The sequence below is a fragment of the Brachypodium distachyon genome, chromosome 4 (assembly GCF_000005505.3).
Source record: "Brachypodium distachyon strain Bd21 chromosome 4, Brachypodium_distachyon_v3.0, whole genome shotgun sequence".
Classification (NCBI taxonomy): Eukaryota; Viridiplantae; Streptophyta; class Magnoliopsida; order Poales; family Poaceae; genus Brachypodium; species Brachypodium distachyon.
The window spans coordinates 37,330,766-37,347,638 of record NC_016134.3 but is presented as its reverse complement, the minus strand read 5'-3'; the positions used below and the strand labels follow the sequence as shown (position 1 = coordinate 37,347,638).

Here is a 16,873-nt window from a genome sequence, read left to right as displayed (position 1 = left end):
GTCGACGCATTTGAACCGTTGGATTAAATGTAGATGTCATCCCTATTTTCTCACCTCCCACACACTGACATTGAATTAAGATCTAACGGTCAACACGTTGATTTATCTCTAACTAAAAATCAGCCGACTTCTCTCTAGCAAAACCGAAATGATATACTCCCTCCGTTTCAAAAAAAAATTATCATTTGTTCCATATACTTCATTTCTCTCTTGGCTTCCGCACGGAGCCAATAACTGTTCACGCACATTTTACTTTTAATCCAATATGAGTGGTTAGGTACTAGAATCCAGGTTGTATTGACCGAAAACTCAAAGTGCACAAATTTATATGCGGTGTTTTGTTGAATGGAGCAGTATGTGTTACTTGTATGTTGTATTAGAACATTGTAAAGGTAATAAAAAAATCAGCACGATTGTTTCTTAGAAACGCAGAATTAATAGACCACACTACACATATACACTTCACCAGCACAATTGGAAGCTATAAATGCACGTCTACAAAAAAAATAGAATTAAATATTCACACTACGGAATTATACCATGTTCTGGAATGATAAGTTTTTTTTTAATTTTATGTCGTTTTGACATAAAATTGTGGACTAGATCCAAAACATACCAAGCCAAATTTTTGATCGTTAACCAAAATTTGGTGTTTGTTTGGATGGTGACCAAATATTTGGCTAGCTAATGTCCCATAGTCAATTCTAGTTTAATGTTTTGGCCAAAATTGGCTAACTCATGGGCTAGCAAAATCATAAGCAATTATTTGGCTAGGCAAATTTTTGGTAGGTCAACTTTGGGCTCAAACCAAAGACACCCTAATAGAATAGAGACGTGTTTGAAGCGTTTGGATTTATTGCTCTACCCCGATTTCAAATACTTCTTCCGTTTGTTGTAAACAAAGATAGATGTAGTGAGCATTCCTGTACACTTGTCATTACAGGTGTAAGTTTTTTTCTTTGCATGGCCTGTATACAAAAAACAAATTGCACAGAGTAGCTTTAAAAAAAAGAATTGCACAGAGTAGCTACAGAAAAGATAATGCAAGTCAGGAAAACAACACAAAAACCAAGCATACAATCCTTGTGTGATGGAGGCTAACCTCCTTCTCTCTCAGCCGTAAGACTTAGCATTTGTAATGGCCATAGGAATTTTTCCAATATGTTCCTATTTATGCAAAGGAGAATTTTTAAAAAGAAAACTACGAACTACAATCTGACAAATCGCATAACGTAAATAGAAAAAGATATCCCAAGTCCCTTCGGGTACATCCAATAAAACTGGAATGATACAGAGAAAAGTCTATCCCAAAAATTACAGTCCTACAAAAATCCAATTCACGTGAACAAGGAAGGCCTTATCCTGGGAACTCAAATTCGGCCACATCCAGAACATGTTAGCAAATGGGTCCAAAACCCATATGCCATTTGTTGCAAAATGGGCGAGCCCAGAGCCCAGTCGAGAAACCTCTTTCGCCAAACTCATTTGAAAAAAAAAACATACTTTTATTTCGAATAGCCTATCCGGAAGCCATCTATTGAGATAGCGTGTGTACTCATCCCCCGCTTACGCAGTTACGCAGGGCTTTTCCTTGCCGTCAACCTTTGTTTCCAGCTGACTACCCATGCCAGCTTTTTCCTGCTGGCTGATTTGCAACTGTGCTAATTTTAAGTGACACATGTGGGATAGAAAAACTCAACTGGGGGCAAGTGGTTTATCTCGTTATGTCAGCTCCTATCCGCTAATCTTCTTGTGATTCTACTGTCGTTCTCCAGTAGTACTCCAGTTCCACCGAGAAACTGGCCCAAGTATTTTTACTCTCACCGGCAGTGAGTGGCAGAGTCAGAGAGCATGCCGCCGCCCGCGCGTTTGTTTACTTCAACTCGCGATGTCGGCTTCCGCAACGCGCGCCGGCGCGCGACACGGCTGCCGTCGTCTCCGCTCAACTCAATCAGACGACTCCGCTAGGCCGGTGGCCGGTGGGCGAGCTCGTATTGTATTGCCATCGTGTTCGTGCACTCCCCCCGCTTTAAAAAAATCAAACGAGAGGCGTTTGCTAGTGTGCTGGAGGCAGATAAGCTCTCTGATCCAATCCAATCACACGGCCGGGAATCCTCTGCTGGGTGGTTGGATGGGCGGCCGGGGAACATGTTCGTATGTTCAAAAAGTCAGAGGCAAGTCAATAATCAAACACTTGCTGTTTCCAACAGGTAACATGGATGCGGTGCAGGTCTTGAACATTGCTTGGATTCTTTAGACTCACGCAGATTTACAAATAGTTGCCCTTGATCATGTCTGAAACTTACTATTCGTTTCACGTACGTTTCATGTTTACAGTCAATGTGGTACAACCCTCAGTATTTTATAAGTAGCGATGTTTTATTTCGGTGACACTGAGTAACAAACATGAATGAGGTATCTGGTGTAACCTCGGGATGTATTTCCTCGGACACCCACGTGCATCGTAAACTCATCGTCGTAACTAAGCTTTTTTACCTAGTAGATATATAGCTCAGGTACAACGATGATACTCCTATTATATTCTCATGCCACCATAAGTACTCTTTCAACATACGTATTAGTGAGTTTAAGTTTATGAATTTAGTCTTTCATTACTAAGACGACTTCATGATATCCAAAAATAATATGTGGAATTATGTAGTGTGCGCTATATTCAAGCTTCACACTCACCACTTTACTCTTACTACACCTCGTTGCTATTGTGACATTTTGCATTGGTGCACTACACAAGACTTGTTTTAATTCATAGTTTTTTGTCTAGTGTTACCGAAATGCTACAACGATACGGATGCTCCAATTCGGTAACACTGAACAAGAAGATACTGAAGAAACCTTCCATTCCTCCCTCTCCTGTTGAATCTGTCCGATATGCGGGTGTAAATCTTTCTAACTATCTATTCCATATATTTATTTTATATTTTGTTCATTTTACATAAATTTCATTACTCTCTCCGTCCAACAAAAGATGTCTCAAGTTTGTCAAAATTTTAATGTATCTAGACATGACTTAGTGTATGGATGCATTCAAATTTGATCAAAGTTGAGACATCCTTTGTTGGACGGAGGGAGTATTATTTTTGGATTTCTATTTGACCAAATTGTACAGCGTTTCTAAAATATTCTTCAACTCAATGTTTGTTGTATAAAGAGTCAGTGTTCATCTCAATGTACATAAATTTAGTTATTAGTTCAGAGATTACTATTCCATATTGTTTGAGAAAATAGTTACTCCCTCTGACCGGAATTACTTGTCGGAATATTACATGTATCTAGACGTTTTTTAAACATAGATGCATTCATATTTGGGCAAATTTGAGATAAATAATATGGGTAGGAGGGAATAGTATATTTATAAGTCGATCAAGTTGTAGGCAATTTCAAATCCAGATACTCAAATTCAGCTGGAGAAAGGTGGTTAAGAATTGTTTACGATCATCGGCGACTATTATTAAGCTGAGATCTTTAGGTTTTGCCTAGTTTTATGTGTCCAAATAAAATGCTTGCGCCACTATATAAGAGACCGTACCGCTCAATTGATTCAACAACAGTGCGCCATAGCACATCGAAGTTCCTAACTCGCTAAAAAATCGAAGATGGAAGCTTCCACAACACTATGGCTCCTCTACATCTTAGCTGCCTCTTGCGTCCTATACAAAGTCTTCGTCTCCAGCAAGAACAGCCCGAAGACATGCTCCAGCAATGCACGGGCACGGCGGCCGCCGGGCCCAGCGCCGATCCCTCTCCTCGGCAACATCTTCCACCTGCAAGGCGAGGAGCCGCACCACGCCCTGGCGAGGCTCGCGGGGGTGTACGGCCCCGTCATGTCCCTGAAGCTCGGCACGGCGGCCGCCATCGTGGCCTCCTCCGCGGCGGGCGCCCGTGACGTCCTGCAGAAGCACGACCACCTGCTCGCGGCGCGCTCCATAACAGACGCCGGGCGCGCGCTCGGCAACCACGAGCGCTCCATCATCTGGCTTCCCTGCACCAGCCCGCTGTGGAAGCGGCTCCGCGCCGTGTGCGCCAGCCACCTCTTCTCGGCCCGCGGCCTCGACGCGACGCGCGCCGTGAGGGAGCGCAAGGTGCGGGAGCTGGTGCGCTGCCTCGGCCGCGTAGCGCACGCGGGGGAGGCCGTGGACGTCGGCCGCGTCGTGTTCTCGGGCGTCCTCAACCTCGTGTCCAACGTGCTCTTCTCAGAGGACGTGGCCGACGTGAGCTCCGACCGGGCGCAGGAGCTGGAGACGCTTATTAAAGGCATGGTCGAGGAGGTCACCAAGCCCAACTTGTCGGACCTCTTCCCCGTGCTCTCCGCGCTGGACTTGCAGGGACGCCGGCGGCGGACCGCGGGGCGCCTGAGACGGTTTAGCGACTTCTTCGACCGGATCATCGGTCGCCGCATGGAAACCGGCCGAGGTGGAAGGAAAGATGACTTTTTGGACGTGCTGCTCCAGCTTCACTCCGAGGATCAGCTCAGCCTTCAGACGATCAATTCATTTCTTTCGGTATGTAATCAGTCGTTTTCATAGTCCGTACAAACAATAGTAAGTACGTTGCCATCTTGACTGTTTTGGTTATCAAAAGCCGTTAATCCATCCCGTACAACGTAAGTGCACACGTATCGACAGTCACAAACGCACGCACATTCACAGGAACGTCTTCTCGAGACTTGAGTCGCAGAGTATATATATAAATAAAATATTTGCAAACAAACTGCTAGTTGCTCGCTTCATCCAATCCATGTACGCCCTCATTTTAGATTTGGTACTGGGCCTTAAATTTCTAGATACGGCCCGTAGACATGGCTCAAAATTTGGTAGGACAAATTTTGAACAAATCTAAACAAACCCTGCAAGCCACCGTATTGCCGTCTCGGTGGACTTTCTAGTTCTTGGAACGGCACGAAATTGGAAAGAAATTAAAGTTGGTCCTAGCTAAAAACAACAATGTCTAAACTAAGGAATCAAATTACGGGCTACGGATTGTTAGGCCTTTAGTTATTGATCAATAACAGACCAAAATAGACAATGGAGAAAAAAGCCAGATCGTTTTTCTAAAAAAATTACCAAAAGACCAAAATAGGCAATGGAGAATTCCATCATACATCTGACAAATCATTGTCTTAGCTACATTGTTTTTTTTTAATTTATACTACCGCCATGTTAACCTGTATTACTAGCTAGCAACTAAAATTTGGAAGTTTATATTTTTAACTTATAATTTTGAACTCTTATTTTTGAGTTTATAAATTGGAAGTATTTTACTGATGCGATGCCATTAGTAAAATTGAACGGATATCTCCCTCATGCGAGAAGACTGATCTTTTGGATTTTATCTTTTCAAGATGTGTGCTTGAGTCGTTGATTGAATTCAATGCCATTTGGTCAAACTACCGTTGACCCGAAACCAAACTGACCAGATTTTTTTTTGCGTGTATAGGATCTCTTCGTGTCGGGGGCAGAGACGAACTCGATCACGGTGGAGTGGACGATGGCCGAGCTACTCCGGCAACCGGCCGTGATGTCAAAAGTCCGTGCCGAACTGCGGGAAGCTCTAGGCTCGAAGCAGCACCCGGACGAGTCCGACATCGGCAGCCTGCCGTACCTCCGTGCCGTGGTGATGGAGACCATGCGGCTGCATCCGGCGAGCCCGCTCCTGATGCCGCACGAAGCCATGGCCAACGGCGCGGAGGTCGGCGGCTTCGCGGTGCCCAAGGGCACCAAGGTGATCGTCAACCTGTGGGCTATCATGCGTGACCCAGCGTCGTGGCCGCGGCCCGACGAGTTCGTCCCGGAGAGGTTTCTGGGCGCGGCCGCGACGGACGTGGATTTCCGGAGCAAAGATCACCGGTTGGGGTTCATGCCGTTCGGGGCCGGCAGGAGGGCATGCCCCGGGACGCCCATGGCCACAAGGGTGGTGACGCTGATCCTCGCGTCCCTGCTCCACGCCTTCGAGTGGAGGCTGCCCAAGGGGATGCAGCCATCCGACGTGGATGTCAGGGACCGGTTTGGCACGTCGCTTAAAATGGTCACGCCGCTCAAGGCCGTGCCGGTGCCGGTGTTCCGGTGATACACCGTGTGCATAGGGTGTTCTTTGACCGTGATGTAAGCAACGGCACATGGTTAGTGCGGTTATGTAATTTATATGTAATTCTTCGATTTAAAAGCCATTTTCTGGGGTTTATGTAGTGATAAATTTACGCTGTGTATACATTTTTAAGCAACTATGATTATTAACGAAGGGAACATATCCAGTGAAAATGACTTTTTGGTGCAAATGTGAAAATTCGTCATGAGCCGTCAGATCTAAAACGAATGGCACAGATTAGAGATGGAAAACTAAACAACAACTTAAACCCACTCTAAGCTCAAAAATAAAACTTAAACCCACTCTTACAGTTCAGATCTAAAACGAACTGCCGTATCAAATTTTCACTGCTACAATTCGTCTCCCAAAAAATCGTTCGTATCCACAACGATGGAAAATAGATGTCCACCAGCCGCCAGCCCTCGACCACCACCGCCGGCCCTCCCTAGACCATCGCTGCCTACCCACCCTGGACCATGTAAGGAACCTAGTACTTGTATTACTGAATCATCATCTAGTTTGGTTACAACTCAAGGATTCATGGAGAAAATGAGGAACACAAGGAGGAAGAAGAAGCAACACACGCCCTAAGCCACGCCTCGGCCGAAGCCGCCGTCAAGTCTGTTCCTAGCCAACCTCCTTGTTGCCGAGATCCCTGTATTTGTATTGCGGCTCGTGCTTTGATACCAGGCCGTAGCCCATGAACGATATGGCCCACTGTGCAACCCAGCCGGAAGGGTGAAGGTCACTGACAATCCTCCCCCTTTGTGAAATGTGACCATACTATCAGCACTCCAATAAGCAAAACACCCAGCAGGATATGATGAGCCTTCAGGATGCCACAAGTATCAATCCATGAGCTCATTTCTGTGGAATCAGCACTCCAATTTTCATGTACTTGGGTTGGTTGTATGGACAAGTATAAAATAGTAGCAAACTAAAATTTCAGGCCATTTGATGCTGACTGTAATGATACACAGCAAACAAGGACTAGGAAAAACAGAGCTGAAATCAATTCCTCCCTGGAGTCAAGTAGCTTATACCTGTTGATGAGACTCTCACCACTTCCCAAATCTGAATATGCACAAGACAATGCCACTACCAACCATGCGATTTTCCATGAAACATATAGAAAACCAAAATGTGCAGCACCTGTTGTCAGTAGCCCAGAGAGTTCATGGGGTTGTGAGAATAAACAACACACACTTCTGATGCAATGTCCTCAGATATGAAGTTATGATGGCTTCAATTCAATTGGCACCATGTAAATCAATGAGCACAGCTCAAAGGGCCACTGCTCCAGTATGATTCTTGCTTCACATAACTGAATGTAATGCATATTAGTCAGTACCCTTGTCTTGGTTGAGGCAAAGCCATGACAATTGTTGTAGACAGCTGAATACTCTAATGAAAAGAACCATGCGATTGCCCACTGAAAATCTTCACAGGCAACTAATCCAAGATATTGCTTAGGTATGTGCTTGAGTTGAACCCACCTAATTGAATCCAACTGAACAAAACATTGCAATTGTTGGTCACAGAAATATACCTCCCAAGTACAACACGGCTTTTGTTTGAATATAGCAGTCACTGAATTCTGCAACGTGTTAACCGTCAGGAACACAGAACAATTGGAATAGTGAATTTTGTACTCATGCTCAACAAGTGCTAGCTGTCCCGGGTCCCATGGTGATCCCAAGCATTCATCACAAAATAATAATGATGATGAGTCTCTGCTAACAGTGCCAATTATAGCAAACAATCGAGTTCTATTTCCATGCAGGCAACCACCCAAATTCCAAGGAAACAAGGACTGATTAGAATCAAATATCATACCATCCAGTGATGAACTTGCAACAGCTTGTTGCTGCAGACTTTGAAGTGGTTGCCATGGTTGTACTTGATACACATTGCCAAAGAAGCAACCAAGTGACGGCCATGGAGGCTTCAGCTGCAAGCCATCGTTAATTTTAGAGTCCGGTGCCACACACATGGAGAGTACTCAAGAGATCGACAAGTCCACCACTGGAGTTGCCATGGTCGCTATGCAGTTTGTCGTGGCGGTTGGCGAAAACAGGATCAACTGCGAGACCAAGTCGTCCTTGTCCGAAGCCCTGATATAGGATGCGGCGACAGGGGAGCCTCCCTTATGCACCACACACACAGCCAAGCAGTGAGCCGGTGTTATGAGATTGAAGTTGGTGGTGCCTATGTTGTGGCTGGCGTCAAGTATAGTGGAGGGCGCCACAGAGGTGACAGAGTTGGGGTCATCTTCGTCGACCTTGTGCATCACGGCCACTATGAGATCGGCAGCCATCGGCGTTGCGTTGTACGGTGGTGCGCGGACCAAGGAGTTGGAGGCCGCGAAGTGGACATCGTCCTCACGGGCCGTCGTTGTGGCCGCTGTTGGAGTAGTCACCATCGCCGTTGAGTCCGCCACAGCTACAAGGACGAGAGTCGGTGAAGTTGTTGGGGAAGATCCCGTGCCTCCAGGGCATATCGTCGAGCAGATGGTGGGCGACATGACAATGAGGTCATTGCCCGATGTGGATGTAGCAGAAGTCTTGTCCGGTGTGGAGATGTCCGTGAGCATGGCCGCCGATGTGAGATCACCGCCGCCCTCGCTGACCACGAGCACAACCGGGACGGTGGCGGACGCCTCTACAGAGGGCTTGGAGGAAGCCGGCGCTGCCGCAGATGACGCTGCAATGGCTGCAGTCGTCGATGTGGCCGATGGCTCCACGTCCCACAAAGCTTGCCAGATTCTTAGGGAGCAGCAACCTTTGTAGATGCATTGGCCATTCCACTCCTTTCGTGCTTGTGTCGCTGCTTGTCGGGAACAGAAGAGGATTTGGGCAGCCACCGAGGTGACTCCCTTAGATGTGAGGGGTGGATAAACAACCATCTGCTCCACACCATATGGATCGAAGATGTCATGGAATAATTCTTCACTGATTGGGTAAATAGCACAGTCGACAACAAGCGCGACACCACGATCTAGAAGCGCTGGCTGGCTGGACATTCTCACGAACAGATGGTGGATGGGGAGAAAAATTGAAAGAGGATTTGTGGATTTTTGGTGGGGATCGACTGGGAAGGGTGATGGTTGGCTCTGATACCAGATGTAAGGAACCTAGTACTTGTATTACTGAATCATCATCTAGTTTGGTTACAACTCAAGGATTCATGGAGAAGATGAGGAACACGAGGAGGAAGAAGAAGCAACACACGCCCTAAGCCACGCCTCGGCCGAAGCCGCCGTCAAGTCCGTTCCTAGCAAACCTCCTTGTTGCCGAGATCCTTACATTTGTATTGCGGCTCGTGCTTTGATATCAGGCCGTAGCCCATGAACGATATGGCCCACTGTGCAGCCCAGCCGGAAGGGTGAAGGTCGCTGACAGACCAGCGCCAACCTCTCCCACCCTGGACCAGCGCAGGTCGCCTGTTCTGTACCTCCACCGTGGCACCGTGCTAGCTTGTGCCGTGGTCCTCCGCAACCGCAAGGCCCGTGCTCAAGCACTCTTCCTCCGGCGGCCGTGAGCCACCAGCCTCCGCTAGACTCGACCCTGACCAATCATCCTCCACGCTCACTGCTGCCCCTCGGCGGCCTCCATCGAAGTATTGGAGAACATCATCCAATGAGAGGTGACAAATAATATTGAACTGTATCTTCAGAAACATTTTCCATTGGGATCGACCACTCCATCAAAATCTGAAGCACATGATGATTGTCGTGCTGTTATGAGTTTATTACAAAGAAGAAGAAAACATAGAGACATGTTCTAGCTTGTGAAGGTCATGTAATTAGTTCTTTTTTTTACAGCAGGTCGTGTAATTAGTATATTGACCTCTTTTTTTTTAACGAAAAACAGCAGGGAAGCTCCCTACTGTGTTAGTATATTGACCCTCACCCAACATTTTGCAGAAGGGGCTCATTGAAAAGGTTATTGGAGGTATATATCTCATTTGATTCTTCATTTTTGGAAAGTCCTCAACAATGTCTTCATCGAGGTACTTGATTTTATTCAAAGTTTGTGATTTCTTTTATGCTACAGTACGCATGCTTTCTGTTTAGGTAACATGATTTTATTCAAAGTTATTTGATCTTATTCGAAGTTTGTGCTTGCATGGTAGATGATGAGGATCACTGATGCTGTTCAGCTCTGGAACATGGCCAGGCGAGGAACTCTGATGCCGCGAGATTAGTGTCTTAGTTCCTCTCTTGCCGTCCTCGGTTCTTCGGCTTTTCTTTTACTCCGTAGTTCCCTTTTTTCTTTTCCTTTGGTTGCTCTGCTCGAGCGGTTGTAGTTCCTTTTGTATTTCTACCCCTTGCAATGAAACTCAGCAGCCCAGCCTGCTGTTTGCTTAAAAAAAAAGAGACCCTTCAGTTTCACATTGGAGAATTGTTATGCTTCCAGAATTTGGTGCATTGATCGGCGGTACTGAGAAAACTACATCTGCAAGGAAAGATCTGTGATTTATGCACTTGCAAAATTGTACGTTAACGATAGAACTATTTCTGTTAACACCTTAATTGATGGCTGGAAAGAGAAGATCATCGTAGCAACGAGGACCTTGTGTCTGCAGGATGTAAATTTGAACTTCGGAGTAGTTGATGAGCAATAATATCCTTCCCAAGTAGTTACAAAGCTGTTACCAATTTGACTGCCAGCATGCTATCCCTGTAGCACTGCTGTTGGTACCAAATGAAGCAGTTTATGTTTTATGGGTCTGCTCAGTCAAAGGTCTTGGCAATTCGCCAATGCTCGTATGAAGTGTGATTTATCTGGGAGCAGTCTAATGTTTGAATAAAATTTCGTTTCATTTGCAGTCAAGCCATGTTCCATAGGTGTGTCTATTGGAGAATTGCTATACCTTTACAGAAGCTTAGTTTATGGTGCCAAAGTTTCAGTTATTTGATACAGTTATAATGCCACATGCCAAAGTTATGGTTATTTGATATCTGTTGCAATGCACGGACAGTTAGCTCGTGGGGAAATTGGCCAGAGGACATCGTTATTTTGTGGCCTTTGCCCAAACACATCACCCGATTGTGGATTTACTGAGTACCATTACAATTTTTGGGTCATTTGATGAAACACACTGTCAGTGCAAAAACAGAAAGTTGACCTTTTGGACTGCTCATGACGTTTTTTTTGCTTGGGATGTCTTTTTTGAATAGTTTTTTTTTCTCTAATGAATATTTTGACCCTTTCAGTTAGTACGGTATGCGCCAATTTTGGAAAAAAAAATCTTAAAAAGATTGTCGGCATTTTGCTTCAATTCGAACCAGTGCACAAAATCTGATTGAGGTCATGATCACACATACTAAAAGAGACAGGAAATGCTATGGAACATAAACTCGGCAGTTTGATGGTTGGCTGCACCGATCTATATCACCGAGTTTGATTACAATGACTTAATAAATTATCAATAAAGCTCTCTTTCATCGAACAAAAAAATCTTTGAAGGAAATGGAACATGTCGACGTGTCTTGGGCGTGACAGAGCAGGGCAGGCAGCGGACGGGCGCAAGGGCAGTAGCGGGGGCAGCGTGGCCGCACAGAGGCAGCAGTGCCCGACGGGAGCAGCACGGTCGCAGCTAGGGTTCTTCACGGGTGACTGGAGAAAAAAAGAGGAAGTGACGGGAAACGGTTTGTGCTGGAGAAATAAGAGAAGGGGGTAAGAATGTAATTTCACAAGATTTTCCTTTTCTGGACGGGCGTTGTGTTTCAGCAATTGGTCCGAAAATGGTAATGGTATTGGACAAATCCACAATCGGACGGTGTTTGGGCAAAGACCGCAAAATAACGGTGTCTCCTGGCCAATTTCCCCAACAAAGAAACAGAGCAAATTTGAATAAAGAGGAGGAGTAACAATAGAGAAAAATACAATGAAAAGTTGGACATTGTTTGAAACCAGATGCAGTAGCATACCCTTTCTCGCTTGTGCACACTAAGAATCAAACATACGTTCCATTGGGCAAAAGCGAGACCAGAAATTAACAACCTAGTGTGCAGCAACATTACGAGACAGTAGAGTTCAAAGCAAACACATAGAGATAAAATCAACAAAAGGGGCCCTGGCAACGGCTCAATTTTATTTTTTTCGAAAAGGAGGACTTCCCCCACGCTGCAAAAGATCCATCTGATTGGCACCATCTGCTCGCCATGGAGCGATCTTACTGTTTGCTTCTGCCTCTCGGCGAATTAAGCCAGTTCAATACTCCTTCCGATCCATAATACTAAATCTAAGATACTTGTTATGAATCGGAGGGAGTATGTAGTAGCATCATAAACCACTACCGGTTCGCCCGTCTTAGCAAGCACTCTTTCCGTCCGGTCGCAATTTTTCCTAGATATGCATGTACATAAACACATTTTATTGTGTAGGTACATGCGTATCTAGATAAAATTTGCGACACTTAAAACCGGACGGAAGGAGTACTATCTGAGATGAAAGATGATTAGGTGGACCAGCTGCTGTATGCTTGTCCTTCAGATCTCCTGCAGCCTCCGAGGCTTGCTGCTTCCTCTTTAACTGCAACTTGTTGTAGCTATTGCGACGGGCCTCGACGTGCCTCAAGCACAAGACGTAGCCGGGGTGTGCGATCGCTCTGCACACGCTGCCACGGCCATTGCCACGGTTACACCGCCGCACTTCTTCCATCAACAGCGGCTGGCCACCGTACTCCCCTAGTGCTTGATCGCTGCCACGAGAAACATGGCATTACTTAGTTTTGCAGTTCGAAAAATTGCGTCCATGTACTAACAAAATCCATAGCAAAACAATACTAACACAAAAATCGAGAATTCGAGATTGACATGGATCAGGATTATATTAACTGGATAAAACATATGGAATATCAGTTCAAAATGAAGAAATGTACAAAATGAACACAAACAACCATTTTTTGTCAATGCTGAGTACCGAAAACTAGACACAAGAGAACTAAGTCTTACCAAATATTGTACTGCCTCCATTCCAAAACATAAGTATACTATGAGGATACATAGCATGACGAATTTATAATTTGAAGTTGCAGATGTTGGTAAAACATTTCTATAAACCTTGTCAAACTTTAAGAAATTTGACTTTAGCACAAAGTTAGGACAGAGGTAGTACCAAGCTAGTACCCAAAATGTTTCTACGACATATAGTAAGTATGCACGAAGTACCAACCAAGAAATGGTAGTCTAAATTGTGCAGCTAGACGACAATCTGTATTCTACATAGATACCAAAATTAAATCAAAAGAAGCATATGTTCTACATTTTTCCAATCAGGGTTAACTCGATTGTCATTACCGAGGTAAAGGAATAGTACAATAAATTTAGAGTTCGAGAAATGTAAATAGCACATGCCCAATCATACCGATGTGCCAGCCAAACTAGGTTCTAGGATTCATGGTCTAAATAATAGGAGTCAAAGTGTCAAACAAGCTGTTAATGGAAATGGGGCTAGCCCGGTTTGCAAAAACATCAGAACAATCTTTGATTGAGATATCATAAATTTCCTTTTGATTTATTTCAGTTAATGTCAAAATCAGCATTGCCTTGTTCTGCGGCTTTAATCGTTCACGCAGATGAAAACTCTAGATTGAGCAGTTCGGTGTGTTCTCTAGTAGCCGTAGTCTTCTTTTTTAATATCAAACGCACGAGCCTCTTGGCTACGTGGATGCAAAATAGAACGCCATAAACCACGGTTATATAGATCAATCAACTCTTGACTGCACTCAGCCTTTCATCTCTAGTCCTCACCTGATCTAAAACACGCAACAAAAGATCGATACATGCGCACAGATGCAAAAGTGAAACGTAGGGCTTTAGAGCATATAAATACCGGATCCCCTCTGTTGATCTGGAGGTCATCATCACCGTAGTTCTGTCCAAAGTTTTTTCCTCCACGTCCTTGCTCGCCTGGAAAGAAATGGATGGATCTGAGGGAAAGAAATCTTGGCTAGAAAGGAAAGAACGGTGTGGTATTTTTAGAGACAGATGGGATTAATTCGCCGTCGACCTCGACCTGGGATGAACTGAAACGGAAAGGCATGATCTCGAGAGGTTCGGCTCGGACGGGATGGTGTTCCTTCTCCTTGACCAGATCGAGCGCCATATGCGCTGCTGCTTCGTCTTCAGCAGGCTTTGTGAGGCTGGTTGGAGCGTGCCCGGTGGCTGGGAAGGTTGACCGGGGCGCACGAGGGGAGGACGAGTCCATCTGAAGTTCTGTGCTAGCTATGTGGTCAACTGTGCGCAGAGAATTAGAGAATGAGAGAGAGAGAGGGGGGGGAAGGGAGGGGAAGGGATGGGTGGGTCCCGTGGTAGCTGGTCACGAATAAATGTTTGCTAGCCTAGCAAGGAGTAATTGATATCCAGCCATAAATATGAATGATTAATATTCAGTACCAAAATATGGCGCTTTTAAATCGATTTTCATGAAGTCATATTTTCACATATATGAATATTTGTTAAGATAAATAGTACTTCATGAACATTGGTATTTTTGGTGTGCTTATTTAGACTATCCACCCATCCACCCATTTCTCGAGTATATACAACATCACATGGAGTTGTTTATTTTGCGCACGCCTTGACAAATAGATCAAAGTAGTAATAGCTCGTTAATTGTGGTGATATATAGATTATACCGTTCGCGTACAATGAAGCGGCATAAAAATTTATCATCGTGTCCTAGAATAGTGAGTGCGATGATCGATTGTCTATGGCAAAACGGAGAATTATGTGTTCTTCCGGTATATGTTGAGAGCATAGATGGATGTTTATGGTTTAAAGCATGGACCGAGCATCTCCAATGACATGTCTCTCGTCATTACTTAAGTTGACAATTATATAGAGAAGTAAAATGATAACTACCTGAAGATCAAGATGGTCAAATCTGGATGGTCTCAAGGTCACGAGACAGGAGGGCATCGGATGTGAAAAAGGAGGGTTTCAACCAGGCACATTGCTTCAAATGGGACCATTTTTTGGCGGGATCGGCTTTTATGTTGTAGTCAATAGTGTTTTTTAGATTTTATATTCAATTGTTATGGTCGCTGGCTGCTAGCGTTGCCAACAGGTGGACGACTATAATTGCTTTCACATTGTCGGGTGACGTGTGCCCTTGAATTTCGCATTGCCGGGTGACGTGTGCCCTAGAACCTGGTTCATCCTGTAGCGCTGGGTCAATCACACATTTAATGGCAATATTAAGGTTTCACTATTTTGGCTTTTTACACCTTCCAGTCGGCATGAATTGTCACAATTGTGGAGAAATCAAGACGACTTGCTCAGAGGACGTGTGATCCATTGCCCCTAAACTTATCTTGGTACAATGGTGTTTATGCTATTTCTGGTAATAAATCGCAGCCTGATAGGTTGATTATATGAATTGTTTTTATGGGCAATGTCATTTTCTTATCAACTCGCCTTGTAACAGGCAATCAAGCAGTTTGAAGATTTTGGTGTTGATGTAGATTTTTCAATGCAGAGATACTATTGTTATAACCCACAAAAAAAAAGATATTGTTATTGTCCTCTTCTCAGTTTACCTCCCTGTTTCAAATTCAGATCTACCATATTATCTTTCCGATTTTTTAAAATATATGGGGTAGTTTATGAAAACTGGGCATCATGCTTCATGACTTTATGTATTACATACATTCATTCTATCAGAAAAATTGACAAGTGCAATAATGCACGTCATCATGGTCTTTGTGGTCTAGTATAGTAACGTTGCCGAGGAAAAGATCATGATATGAATCCGCAGTTGAAAACTTCTCCATCCTTTACACCAGTTCTTACTTCTTACTCCTTCCGATTCATATAAGTATATTGGATTTAGTACAAAGTTATACCAAGATATTATAGACCAGAGGAAGTAGTTTACGACGTTTTATTTTACTCCATGCTGCTTGATTCATGAAATCAGTGCTGTTGAAGTTTGTCAAAATAATAATAAAAACTTCTTCATCCCTGAAAGTATAATCATCATGATTTTTTCCATTATTACTTTGCTAAGCACGTGGATTTACTTGAGATCCCCGATCACTTTTCCATGACAGTGTCATCATCAGCGTTAGGTGCCATAGGGAAAATAAACCAAACTTTTTTGACGGTCCAAATGAATCGGCTTTTTTTTTTTGTTGAGAGCATCCAAATGAATTGGCTTCTCCTCTGTTTTCTCAGCAGGGAAAAGAAAGAGCCGCCAGAGAGCGCGAGAAAACAGCGGAACACCAAAGCTGTAAAAAAAAAAAAGAAACAGCAGAACACCAAAGGCTGTAGAATTTTCAGTGATCGCACCGAGCCAAACGGCACAGGAAAACACTACTAGTACACACGTGCAGATGAACGATGCGACAGTAGACAGTTTTTGGCTTGTTTCTCTTGCTCTGTTTTTGTAGACAGTTTTTGGCTTATTTCTCTTGCTCTGTTTTTGTAGACATGCTTGGACAACATGCTGATATTATAGACCCGTCCTCACAGCACCAAGGGCAAAACTATCGAGTGAAGATACTACTACTAACTACTGTACTTACCTTATTGTAGACAAGCGAAGACGAAGACGGCCATTCTGCCAACCCAGCCAAAACTTCGTAGCTAGTAACTAGTAGCACTGTAGCACTGTAGCACATTATAGTTATACTCCGTGGAGGCGTAGACCGTAGTGATGCATTGATGGATGGATATCCGGTAGCTCAACTATTTGTGCCAGTGTGATCTTGTGCACTTAGTTTTACAAACAAAAGTTCAGTGCTTTTCCAGAAAGAGATC

The 16,873-nt window shown here is 44.3% G+C and overlaps 2 protein-coding genes across 3 annotated transcripts; one reads left to right on the top strand and one right to left on the bottom strand.

The window, feature by feature from the left end:
- The first annotated feature begins 3,468 nt into the window (after positions 1–3,468).
- On the top strand, positions 3,469–6,210 carry LOC100822889 (cytochrome P450 76M5). Its single transcript, XM_003576540.3, has 2 exons — positions 3,469–4,520; positions 5,455–6,210. Exons 1-2 carry the CDS (start codon positions 3,615–3,617, stop codon positions 6,082–6,084), a joined length of 1,536 nt encoding a protein of 511 aa, XP_003576588.1. The 5' UTR covers positions 3,469–3,614; the 3' UTR covers positions 6,085–6,210.
- Positions 6,211–12,163: 5,953 nt separating this feature from the next.
- LOC100837429 lies at positions 12,164–14,384 on the bottom strand. 2 transcript variants are annotated; one of them, XM_014902496.2, is made up of 3 exons: positions 14,121–14,384; positions 13,944–14,020; positions 12,164–12,810 (listed from the first exon to the last, which is right to left on the bottom strand). In XM_014902496.2, exons 1-3 carry the CDS (start codon positions 14,316–14,318, stop codon positions 12,483–12,485), a joined length of 603 nt encoding a protein of 200 aa, XP_014757982.1. In that variant the 5' UTR covers positions 14,319–14,384; the 3' UTR covers positions 12,164–12,482. The 2 variants fall into 2 exon arrangements, with proteins under 2 accessions (XP_014757982.1, XP_014757983.1); XM_014902497.2 differs by having other exon boundaries at positions 14,127–14,384.
- Between the last annotated feature and the right edge of the window lie 2,489 nt (positions 14,385–16,873).

Bases quoted from the DNA above. Each gene is read 5' to 3' on its own strand.
- LOC100822889 (XM_003576540.3), top strand. From the start codon at position 3,615: ATGGAAGCTTCCACAACACTATGGCTCCTCTACATCTTAGCTGCCTCT. The intron at 4,521-5,454 runs GTATGTAATCAG...TTGCGTGTATAG, and splicing joins CGATCAATTCATTTCTTTCG to GATCTCTTCGTGTCGGGGGC.
- LOC100837429 (XM_014902496.2), bottom strand. From the start codon at position 14,318: ATGGACTCGTCCTCCCCTCGTGCGCCCCGGTCAACCTTCCCAGCCACC. The intron at 14,021-14,120 runs GTCGACGGCGAA...ATTTCTTTCCAG, and splicing joins TCAGTTCATCCCAGGTCGAG to GCGAGCAAGGACGTGGAGGA. The intron at 12,811-13,943 runs GTATTTATATGC...TTCTCGTGGCAG, and splicing joins AGATCAACAGAGGGGATCCG to CGATCAAGCACTAGGGGAGT.